The 12,411-nt window shown below is 35.2% G+C and overlaps 1 protein-coding gene across 2 annotated transcripts in view; it reads left to right on the top strand.

Annotated features, from left to right (window-relative positions):
* Positions 1-3,771, top strand: part of CDC40 (cell division cycle 40) — a 54,301-nt gene extending 50,530 nt beyond the window's left edge. For both annotated transcript variants that reach the window (XM_061206891.1, XM_061206890.1), the window contains exons 14-15: positions 727-871; positions 1,866-3,771. In XM_061206891.1, the coding sequence (XP_061062874.1) occupies positions 727-871; positions 1,866-2,043 (323 nt within the window). In that variant the 3' untranslated portion in view covers positions 2,044-3,771. The remainder of the gene's footprint in view (positions 1-726; positions 872-1,865) is intronic.
* Positions 3,772-12,411: the final 8,640 nt, after the last annotated feature.

The following is a 12,411-nucleotide window of genomic DNA, read 5'->3' as shown; positions in this document are numbered from 1 at the left end:
GGTGGGGGGAGGGGGAACTGGGAGTTTGGGATGAGCAGATGCAAACTATTATATACAAAATGGATAAACAACAAGGTCCTACTGTATAGCACTGGGAACTATATTCAATATCCTGTGATAAACCAGAATAAAAAAGAATATAAAAAGAATATATATCTGTATAACTGAGTCACTTTGCTGTACAACAGAAATTAAACACAACATTGTAAATCAACTATACTTCAATAAAAAATTTTTTAAAAAGTAGTGTGGCCCACAACAACAGTTACTAGAATTTTTTTAGTCATATCTTTTTTTGTACAGTTTTATTTAATAATCCTAGGTTTTCTCACCTGGAGTATATCTTTCCTCTTTCCATAATTAACATAAATAAGTCTCTTTCTCTCCATGGTTCTATTGTTTATACTTATTACAAATTAATTTCATAAAATTTAGTTTTATTAACGCTAAACTCAGAGTTTTTGTATATCCTAATTTAAACAAAAAAGCTTTTATAGGAAAAGTACTAAATGATATAAGATTGTATGAGCAAAATCCATTACTTTATATATAAATACCTCTCACCAGCAACAAATTTGTAACACTTTACAGGTGGTATGGTAAATTAATTTTCCTACTATTATGAAGTAGTTGGGAACAAAGTAATATTAATGACTGAACATACTTATAAAGTGTTTTTAAAATTTTCAGTCTTCCTCTAAAATGTCTCATTTATTGAATTTACAGGGAAATGGCTAGCGTGCCAATCAATGGACAACCAAATCTTAATTTTTGGAGCACAGAACAGATTTAGATTAAATAAGAAAAAAATTTTTAAGGGCCATATGGTAGCAGGCTATGCTTGTCAGGTAGACTTTTCACCAGACATGAGGTAAGTTTAAACCTTCTCATGTATTCCCATATTCATATATAATGATATAAACTACTGCTGTACAAATAACACTGTACAAATCACTTTTATATATGTAATTGTATGAGAACTGTTCAGATTGTCAAAATGCCAGATAAAAGGCAAGAACAAATTAAGACAGCTGCATTTGGCTTTTAAGTTCTTCAGTCTGTCTCTTTATATTGTTTAGTTCTGTGCCCTTTTACCACATAATGAATCCCTGTCTTTATAGGCTATGTCTTTCTTTCTTTCTGCATTTCTAAGCAAGGCTGGGAGGACTGTAATCTCTATGTTGCTGTGATTGAATGAGCACCAGAAGAATTAATCCTGTATTGTAGGGTTGAAGTTAACAGTTTCACTACAGCTTTTCTGTGCTGAAACCTCAAATCCATCTTCTGGTCACACTAGATTTGTGAAGCCTATAGCCTTCCTAAGAGTGAAACTGCATTCATTCCCCTATTGTTAGCTAAAATATATGGGTATCACTAATTTAGATATCCCTATAAACTTGTATGTTTAGCCTGGTAATTGGGATTTAGACTCCTACCTCTGAGTGAATCTTGGACATATTCAGAAGCTGTTGGAGCCAAAAATGATTATGAAGGTGGTAGAGTCCACTATAGTTGAATGGGTCTACATGTGTTTGCTGGCTCTGTATGAAATTGGTTCCCTTACACTGTTTCTGACTGTCTAGAGAGTGATTGTGATACCGCATTCACTGTGGCCCCTGGCTCTCCCAATCTTCCAAGTTAAAAATAATTTTTCACTCTTAGATTGGTCACTCAGTGGGGAGGTTTTTTGATAGAAGTTTAAATTATAGACTGCTTTATACTCTACCTTATTATTCTGAGTATTATATAATCACAGTGATTTTTTTATGTTAAGGTGAAAAAGATAAATTCTTTCTCTGTTCCTCACCCACTTTACCAGTTTAAGGTGTTTGAATAATTTGAATTTATTTTTCTTCTCATTACAGCTATGTGATTTCAGGAGATGGAAATGGAAAATTAAACATATGGGACTGGAAGACCACAAAACTCTACAGTAGATTCAAAGCTCATGATAAAGTGTGTATAGGTGCAGTGTGGCATCCTCATGAAACATCTAAAGTCATAACTTGTGGTTGGGATGGTCTCATTAAATTGTGGGATTAATGGGATTAATCCTTATACTATCTAGGATCGTTTTTGATCCAATATCATATTTAACTATATTTAATTATTAAATGTGTTGAATGACAACTTGATTTACAGATTATGATTTTCTTACGTGGCCTTATGAAGTTGAACCATTGTTTAAAAAGAAAAAAACTTTGTAAATTTGGCTCATATAATTTCATTGGCAACTTCATTTTGTTCTTTATAGATGTTATTTATACAGAGAATGACCATTAACTTTATATTTGACAAGTAGTTATTTTTGGCAGGCAGTTTGGGTTTACCCCCATGACGTACTGAAAGGATCCCTTTAGAGCTAAGAAGGAATCCCTAGTGGATTACCTCTTCAACAAAAAGGGAAGAACAGGGATGGTATAATTTAATGTGAATCTGAAAGAAGGATAAAACCACCCACAATTACTGTTCCCATTATTTTCAGTGGGTCAAGTTCTAATCTTTCGGATTCAGGAGTTCCACTATTTTTTATGACATATGTTGTGTCTGTTTAGTTGTAAGCCAGCAATCTTCTCTGACTGCAGCATTCCTCTAATTATTAAACAGTGTAAAATAAAAATCAGTCCAGAGTTCTTTCGTTGACTTTCTTCTTGATCAGTATAGACAGGATTGTATATAATTAGAGAATTACATTATTTTTGAAGATGGAACTCGAGGATGAATCAAGACTTTGAACTGTATTTGTATTTACTGTCCAATAAGGACCTGGCTACACTTTCAGAAATCAGGGTCTCCTAGGTCACTCACCTCTTCACAGTTGTTACTACTGAAATACTCCTCATAGGAGATTGGATGTGAGGACATAGTTCAAAATGTCAACTTGTAATTTCTTTGAACTTGTGTTTTATCTATAAAATTAATCTGATTTTTCTTATGAATATATTCAATAAAACTTTTTTAAGATTAGAAAAATTTTAAACTTCTTTCCAAATCTTTGGGTAAAATTGACACTCCAGGAAGATGGCTAGGTTTCCCAGTTTGAGACGCAGGCACTGTGATTGGTTAAAAAAAATTTTTTTCAACTTCAGAGATTGTGAAATCAAGATAGCCTCTTAAATATAGTAACCGAGAGCACTTTAGTTTGACAAGCCATTTCTCCTTTTTTACAAATCTATGTTAGATGTTTAAATGTAGTATGAAATATTTCAATACCATGCTGTAAAAGATTGGTTCATAGCTGCTCAGAGTGCTGACTTGGAGACCAGAATCATGCTGAGTGTTGATATCCTACGAACATCATTAGCTCTGAGTCCTGTGCTATCAAGAGCAGTTCATGCTCTGTACCCTTAGAACTTCCATTTTTAAACATTAAATTTTAAAAGACCTGGTATAGATGACCAGGTGCTACAGCCACATATAAATAAATTTCAAAGAAGAAAATAGAAAAAGAGAATAAAAGTGGTAGAGATGTATTTTTGGACACACAGGCACTCAAAGAAATAAGAATACACTGCCTAGCTGCTGTCATTTCTATTTCTTTATCTGCTGGGAAGGGTGGCTGCCATTTCCTGGAGAGGAAAAAATTCAGACAGGAGCTTTTCTTTAGTCCCAACCACTGGTTTTAACAAATGTGAATTACTGAAATATGATGGGACAAAAAGAATTAATCATACATTTGAACTATCTTGTTCAGCACCAGTATTGTGTATGTTACAAATCATAATTTCAAAATCTGGGTTTATTTTATTGTGTTTTTAACTGTTTCTAAACTAAGGAACTGTATATAAAGTCTCTTTTTTTTTAAAGATTGTATTTTTAAATAAAGCACTTTTGTAGAAAGTGTTATCAAAATTTTCATTCTTAGTCTCCTTTTAAGTCTTAACTGAGACACCACGTTCCACGTTAAACCATTTGCATACTTTAAATGGGTCATTTTGATTTTCTGGGGAGAAGTGATGCTTTAAAGGTGAGTAAAGTATATTAATGGGTTTATTCTAAATAAATGACAAAAATACAGGGCAGTGTCCTCAGAGCACATAGATTAAGTTTAACACAGTCTATATTTATTCACTTGGTGCCACTGAGTCATGATTGCATCCATTTTAGAGTATACAAATGAGTGGGGTTCTTTTCCAGCATAAGAAAGTTTCCAGATTATGTTGTGACTGGAATTAAGTGGTTACCATCTGGCTCCTTTTCCTCACTGCAACCCTTTTGTCACACCCAGGACAGATTTCCTTCCTAAAAGTTAGAATAAAAGTGATGCTTTAGTGAAGGTTTAATGAATATTTCAATACTGAAGCACAGGCTGGGAATATGTTGTCCTAAATAGGGAGCCAGTTTTAAGATAAGGAACAGGGAGTAGCCTCAAACAGGCAGTTCTCTAAGTAGAACAGTATAGAGTGATTTTCGAGGATACATTGTGAGGCTGGTTAATGTCCTTAGCATGTTTATTAATTACCTGGAAGAAAACATGGACAATGAAATAGCAAACACTTGGATGGTAGGTGTAAGAATTGCAACACTAGCAACAATTATAGAGACTCTACTTGAAGAATACTGTTTCTCAGAGTGTAGACTGAGAACCACCTGGAGATGGTATCACTTACTGAGATACAGAATTCAGAAGAAAGTAGTGTTTGGTTGAGGAAACCATAGTGAATTCAGGTATGGAGAAGTGAAGTGTGAAGTGCCATCCAGGACAAAATATCCATCAGCAGTATTAACTTTGGGTCTCAAAGTGAGACCTAGGGAACACTGTTGCTATATTTCATCAAAGATGCAGGTTTTTCACATTTTTAACATCTCTGAAATAGGGCTATGTCTTAAAATCAATGACGTGTCATAGTTTAATTGGCGGCATTCTTTCTTAATGGATCATAAAATAACTGATGAAATACAGTGTAAACAAGGCAATTACTAAGGGACCTAAGAAGGAGAAGAGAAGATCCAGTGGAAAGAAGATTACATCTTAGCAGCTGGTTCAAAATTCATGTTATCAAATACTTATTTGATCAGTGGGTAAATAAAATGAATGAACTAGCAAAAGACTGCAATTTTACAAATACTATATATTCAGTCCCTGGTTCAAAGTCAGCACTTTTAGTAAGTTCCCCAGATGATATGCACATTAAGAATGAGAATTAGGGCTTCCCTGGTGGCGCAGTGGTTGAGAATCCACCTGCCAATGCAGGGGACACGGGTTCAAGCCCTGGTCCGGGAAGATCCCACATGCCGCAGAGCAACTAAGCCTGTGCGCCACAACTACTGAGCCTGCGCTCTAGAGTCCATGCACCACAACTGCTGAAGCTCGCGCAGCTGGAGCCCATGCTCCGCAGCAAGAGAAGCCACCGCAATGAGAAGGTCGCGCACCGCAACGAAGAGTAGCCCCCACTCACCGCAACTAGAGAAAGCCCGCGCGCAGCAACGAAGACCCAATGCAGCCAAAAATAAACAAATTTATTTGGAAAAAAAAATGAGAATTAGTGGAGTCTGAGTTTATCTTGAGTATTTCAGAAACTACACTGTTTAGAGTGCGTAAACTCAGAGAAATTTAGCTAACCAAAAATATATACACGTGTGTGTATGTGTGCATGTATTTATATGCATGTATGTATGTGAATATATGATATACATTTTACATATTTATATGTACACCTTCCATGTTCAAAGCCACTTTAATAATTGTAGAAACAATTTTCTCAACCTAAACACTGCAATTTTATCTGAAACTTAAAGAAGTCACAACTTGCAGCCAGAGTCCTTAGAGTGGCTTTATTTTTAGTGACAAAGTGATAACTCCTTTGCTTTTACAGCTTCCTATAACTGCAATAACTGTCTTCAGATGATTTTTTAGCTCCCCACATCCTACTCTCCAACCTTCAGCATTTTTGAGATCTGAGGGACTAACTCAAATCTCAAACATTTTGTATTTAAGTATGTGTTCTAGTATAGCACTAATAGAAATACATGAGGCATATATGTAATTCTTAATTTTCTAATGGCCACATTAAAAAGAGGATATTAATATAAATAATATATGATCCAAAATATTCTTTCAACATTCAATTATTTTTAAAATTAATATTTTACTTTTCTCATACTAAGTCTGAGATCTGGTGTATATTTTACACTTAACAGCACATCTCAATGCAGACACTAAATTTTCATCAAATATTTTACCTGTTTCACACAAAGCAGATTTACACGCCTAAGTTGTTCCAAACAGACCTACTAAGAGTTTTCTAATAATTGAATCAAGTATAAGTTTTTAACTTAATTAAAAGTAAATATAATTTAAAATTCATGTCCTCAGTCATACTAGCCACATGCTAGATGCTCAGTAGCAACATGTGGCTGATGGTTACCATAGTGTCCATACAGTTCTAGTACCACTTTTTACACAGTGTCTCAAATACCCAGCTTTACTGCTTCATCTTCTGAAAGACATTTTAAGGTTCAAACTACTCATAAGATGTCTTATTTAAGCAATATAAATGTTCATATTTTTCTGTACTACATTTTGGATAGTTTCCTCAGGTTTATCTTCCAGTTCACTTTACAGTCTCTTCAGCTGTGTCTAATCTGCTGTTTAATTCATTAAACTCATTCCAATGACTATTTTTCCTTTGTGGTAGGTCTATTTGTACTTTTTTATATCTACCTGTTCTTCATATGTCTTATTTTTTTATGGTTTCTATATAGTCTTTTATGCCTTTAATCACATCAAATAATTTATATTATACTTTCTATAAGATTGTTATTCTGTTATCTCAAATTCTTGGACTGAAAATCCCAGTGTATAATGTGTCTGTTAACTCTATCTCATGGTGGGCCATTCCCTTGTCAGCTGTAATTTTTTATTAGGAGTTCATCTTACGTGGGTCTTGTTTTTTGGAGGAAATACTTTGTAGTCCAAGTTGAAGAGTCCCTTTGAGTGGCTTTACATTTGCTTCTGCCATGTACCCCTGAGACATCATCCCCTAGAACCAGTTTTATATCTGAAATTTTCAGCTTATGGATTTCTTAACCACGTGATTATAGGTTCAACTCCTTAAACAGGCTGAAGTTTTCAAATTCTCATGAGAAACTTTGATTTTCTCCAGAGCTATAGCAAGGGTAGACTTCCTTGTGCTTGGAGGGGTAGTTTTTAGAACCCTCTTCCATCGAGATTGTAGCCCTCCAAGGGTCCCACTGCTTCAAGTATCTCACTCAGTTCCAATCCTTTCCCCCAACACAACAGGCCTTATCTCTAATGCTCTAGGCCACTGGCCATCACTGGTATACTGAACTAGGACCACTGCAGTGTAGGTTCCTGCTCTACCTCTCTGGTTCTAGGGTCCCCCGAGCTTTTTGTGCCTGAAGATTTTTCTTTCTTGGGCATTCGTATATGTACATAAACACATACACATACATACATAGATAAATGCATACATACATATTCACACATATACATACAGAAGGATCACCATAAAGATACATACTTAATCTAGTATCTTTGGATATTGCCACTTTGTTAGGACAGTCTAAAAACACAGAAGTGTAAACAAGTGCAGTCTGAAACATTCTGATTTTTAGAACCTTGTGAGTTTAAGTGTGTTATCTAAAAAGGTACTTTACCTAAGGGCACTTCACTCGATGACTGGAGAGCCATCATAATGGATTCATCTTTTATCTGGGGCTTTTCTTCTGAATAAACGTATCATTTGGATTCTCCTGAATTTATCCTAAGACTTTATAGCACACAAATCAAGAAATTACCTAACCACTGTCTAAGCCTTCTCTAATCACAAAATGCTAGAATAATGAGATTTTCAAGCTAGAAGAAACCTTAGAAATCAAATATTCCAACCTAAGATAAGAAAATAGGCCAATAAGGGTGATGAATTGCTTGGTATCACGCAGCTGGTTAGCAGCAGGGTCAGAATCTTTCTCCCTTCATCCTGCTATCCTTTCTCTTCTACATACTGCCACTTAAGTGTGTATTTTTAAAACTGTCAGATTTGTGTTGTAATCTTTGTGGCTTCCAGCTTGCTTTCGCTGAGGTAGTTTAAAAGATTGTATTTATTTCATCTTTTAGTAAAACAGAACCTATAGCTAAAGAGATTCTCAGAGCCTCTTCCATGAGAGTTAGACCTAATGGTACCTGTGCCCGAAAGGACTTTTCTTGGTCAGACTTCAAATATCCTGGAGAACATAATACCCTCTCTCACCTTGTTTTTACTCTTTGAACAACTACCTTAAATTTTTTTGTCCTAGAAAAACAATGTGATTTTAATCATTTTTGTAGAAATACCAGCCCCTGTCCTTTACATCATCATACCTTCTTTCTCTCATAAACTGAAAAATATTCTCCATGCTACTGTGAGTTGTGACCAAATACACTGACTCTAAAAAGTGTGTTTTCTGGGAATTGGTTAAAAAAAAAAAGGACAATGAGGAATGAGAAAGGAAGATTGAGGTTTTATATCCTAGGGTACCTTCTAACAATACTTGAGCCTTTAATTATTATTGTATTTATTCGATTCAATTATTATATAGCTCTCAAGTCCCCAAGGTCAAGAAAGATCTTCAGGTTAGCATCCTTTAATCAGGAATGAGGACTATTGCAAGTAGTGCAATAAACAACCATGTCAAAAAAAGGACAAATTGTGCCTAAAATTAGATTAACCAAAATGAGAAATATTGGTCCATCTAAATTCCAAAGACATTTTTAATACCAGAAAAAAAGTCAATAACAAATGATGATGAAATAATTTCACTGAAAAATCCTATGTGAAATAGCTTTCTTTATATTCATATTCAACAATATTTATGGAGCACCTTTGACCTAGCAGGCTCCATGGTAGGCACTGGGGATACTGACATGGTCTTTACCCTAATGGAGCTTACAGTCTGCTGGGAAAGCCATTACACAAGCAGATCCATTAAAGTAAAAGGAGCGTGAAGCGGGGGAGAATAGAAGACATTGTAAGGAGACATAGCTGGGGGCCTTCAATAAGGGAGTCCCTGAGAAAACGATGTTTGATCTGACACCAATCCTTGAGAAGTAATACTTTCTTGTACAGATAACTAATAGCTTATTTTTATTGATACATAATTGTGGTTTCTCAATAATGTTGTGGAACCCACTTGGACTTTTGGTTACTATATATACCCATCTAGGGGCGATGTCAAAATATCCAATGACCGGTAACGCATGACATAGAGCAGTTAGAATAGAAGCTAAACACAGGGATGGGGCAGGGTCCTGGAGGATGCCTATTGTGCTGTGCATTAATTGCTTGATCTTGGGGCGGTCTGGGGGTCTTTTGGGAGGCAATGCAGTGGAGGAGAACCTCTGGAGGACTGAGGACCACAGTCATTCACCAACTCAGCTCCCTGGTACATACTGATTGCATATCTGTCCTATATATACTGAGTTTCTCTATTAAAATAGTCTAGATTAGAATCCAAACTTAGCAGGAAAAAAAAACCCTTATTACTTCAGACAATCTTATTGCATAAAACCAATCACTAAGAAAAACTTAAAATATTTTATATGAGAATATGAATTGCTAGTTTTACACAGCAATTAGTTTTAACAAGTGTTGGGAACTAGCATTTCTCCATACAGTGCTAAATATAAAGTGTGACAATATTAAGCTTGTTTGATTTACTTTTCTTAAGGACAGAAATACAATAAAATTAAAGAATTTCTATAATTTCTAAATTTAAGCAGTTTAAGAGTATCTCGAATCTTTGGATTACGATTTCATGTGATAAGTAAAGTTCAAATACCTCTTTAAATGTAAGAAAAAGGAACATATTTTAGCATACAATTAAATGCACTGAATTCACAAAGAACCAGCAATTGGCTAGTACAAAAAAGAACTATGTTATTGCTTAAAAGGCAAAATAAATTTATCTCCAAAAGAAGAGAATTATATTACGTAATTGAGCTTGTAGGTACCTACCATTGTATAGTCAAGTAGAATAATCTGTTTAAATGAGGCCTTCATTTTTCATCTGGAGAAATATGACAACGAGGCTGGCTCCCTGGTATTAATTCAAGCTTTGCAAAATCCAAACATGTAATACTTAGGAAATGCAAATCTTGTACTGTATTTACTATATACTAAAATCTTATAGTCAAAGCAGAAATGCTTACATGAATAACTGATTTGGACTAAACATTGTAAATTCATGAATTTGCTTTTGTTCTACCCTGATGTAAATACTAGTGGACCTTCAGTCAATTCTAACAGAAGTTTGTTTACCTCTTCCTGGCTCACTTCATTTGAACTATGTCAAATAGTTACAAATATTTATATGATAACCTATTATAACTGTGTCAAATACAATCACCCTAAGAAAAGGGAGAATGGGAAAATTGTTTTTCTTTGACTTTAATCTCAAATTGTGATTTAGCACAACCTTTTGCTAAAAGGTTGACCTCTGGATCTCTTACATCCTCATATGTCTTTCATCCAAAAAGGAACAGTTTTTAAAATCATTTGAAAAGAGCATTATTAAATTTCTATTTTCAGATTCATTTATGAGCACTGCTCTGGTAGGAGTTAATTAAGAGATGTATGTCACAGATATTCACATCTGAGCTCACATATCTGCAGGTCAAAGGCGAGTTTGAAACAAAGGAAACTTACACTACACTTCCAAGTGACTGGGCCTTTCCTAAAATCCAGGAGCAAAGTGCGGCATATTGGGACCAGTGAGGGCCAAGAGTCACTTCCAGGACTTGCAAGATCTTTCCTGGCAACCTGAATATATTGAAAGAGAAGCTGTTGGGACCCCATATTTTTTCAGTAAGCCTCCATTTGGTGGGCACATTTTAATTAAGTAGATTGTTTAAATTAAACCTGCATGCTACAAAAGTGATCCCAACTCTAACAGATTTGCAGGTCTGGTCTTAGTATATTTGTAGGCTTTTCTTCCCATTTACTAATAGGGAGGCAAAAATATGTCCTTACGTTTGTCAAAGGCTATTGAAGCACACGGTGGAGGGGCCCTGCATGGGCTTTGGGATCTGGCAGTCTGAGATATGGATTCCTGCTTCACCATTTGAATAATCTGAATAAGCTATTTAACCTCTCAGAGTTTCCTTACCTGTATAACTGGAAAAATTACACTTCCTTATAGGACTGTTTGGAGAATTAGGAATAATCTATGCACAGTACTGGGCACACAGTAAGCTCTCAATGAGTAGCAGCTCTTGATTTTGTATGTTTGTTTTTTGTATTTTGTTTGTGTTGTTTTTGTGGTGCTCCTGGCACCTAGGGGGAGGGCCCGGGATGCTGCTAAACATCCTACAATGCACAGAATGGCCCTCCCTCCCCCAACAAAGAATTACCCAGCCCAAAATGGAAATAATGCTGAGGTTAAAAAACCCTGGCCCACACAATAAGCATAATAATTCTAGAGGCAGGGAAACCATAGCAACAGTCAGAATATTCATCACAAATTTCAAACTCTCCATGAAGGGAATGAAGGACAGTCTTAGAAAAAAATCATAAAATAAGTACAAATAACAATTGAACAGGCTGCCTAGTAGGTGGGTGTGGGTGGGTGTGTTTGTGATTTATTTTGAGTTTGTCTTTATTTTTTTCCTAACAGTACTTCCATTCTTGCTTCAGATATATATAGTGTGATGAAGTCAATGTTCTGCACCACCAATCCGGAATAAATGGTAACCTGTCCTGTACAAAGGGGGCTTTCAGTAATGCCATTCATCTTCAATCCCATGAATTAAAAATCTTGGTATGAGTGTGAATACATCTAAAACCTAGTCATACTAGATACTTAGGATTAGTATACTTCATACCTTGGTGTATAAGAAGGGTTAAAAGTTTTAATGTATAAAAAGATCTGTGTTTACTTTAGTGTATAAAATTTTTATTAAAAAATGAAAGATAATCTGTGATATAATCCAAACAGGACTGAAGTTAACTTTGTTTTGGAGGCTACACCATGCAAACTAACAGTAAAAACCACTTTTGAGTTTCATAAACTTTTTGTACTTTTGAAATACCTAGGGACATTGAAAGCAACTAAACTGTTATTTAAAATCAAACTTATTCAAGCTGGTCCTCTCTCCCCAATGACTTTTATTAGTGTACTATAAGTTTTAATATAAAAAACCTCATTTATATTTTAAAAAATCATCACTACTAATTCAGAAAGTCTTATTCCCTTTTGAACCCAAGTTAGTAAGATGATATAACTCTGTTGTATTTTGGTTTCTCACCTGAGGAATGATATTTTCAAACCACTGCAAAAAGCAAAAAGCCAACCCAGGGAATGTCTGGGGTGGAAGGAGGTAAAACAATGGGGAGAAGGAATCGAGGTCTAGTAGTAATCAGTATTTTATGCTCTCCCAAAATTTCTCAAATGAACAGTGTATGTATTCCTGTT

Source organism: Eubalaena glacialis, chromosome 12, assembly GCF_028564815.1.
Source record: "Eubalaena glacialis isolate mEubGla1 chromosome 12, mEubGla1.1.hap2.+ XY, whole genome shotgun sequence".
Taxonomy (NCBI): domain Eukaryota; kingdom Metazoa; phylum Chordata; class Mammalia; order Artiodactyla; family Balaenidae; genus Eubalaena; species Eubalaena glacialis.
Note: the sequence above shows the minus strand (reverse complement) of the source record. Positions and strands in the feature narration are given on the sequence as shown.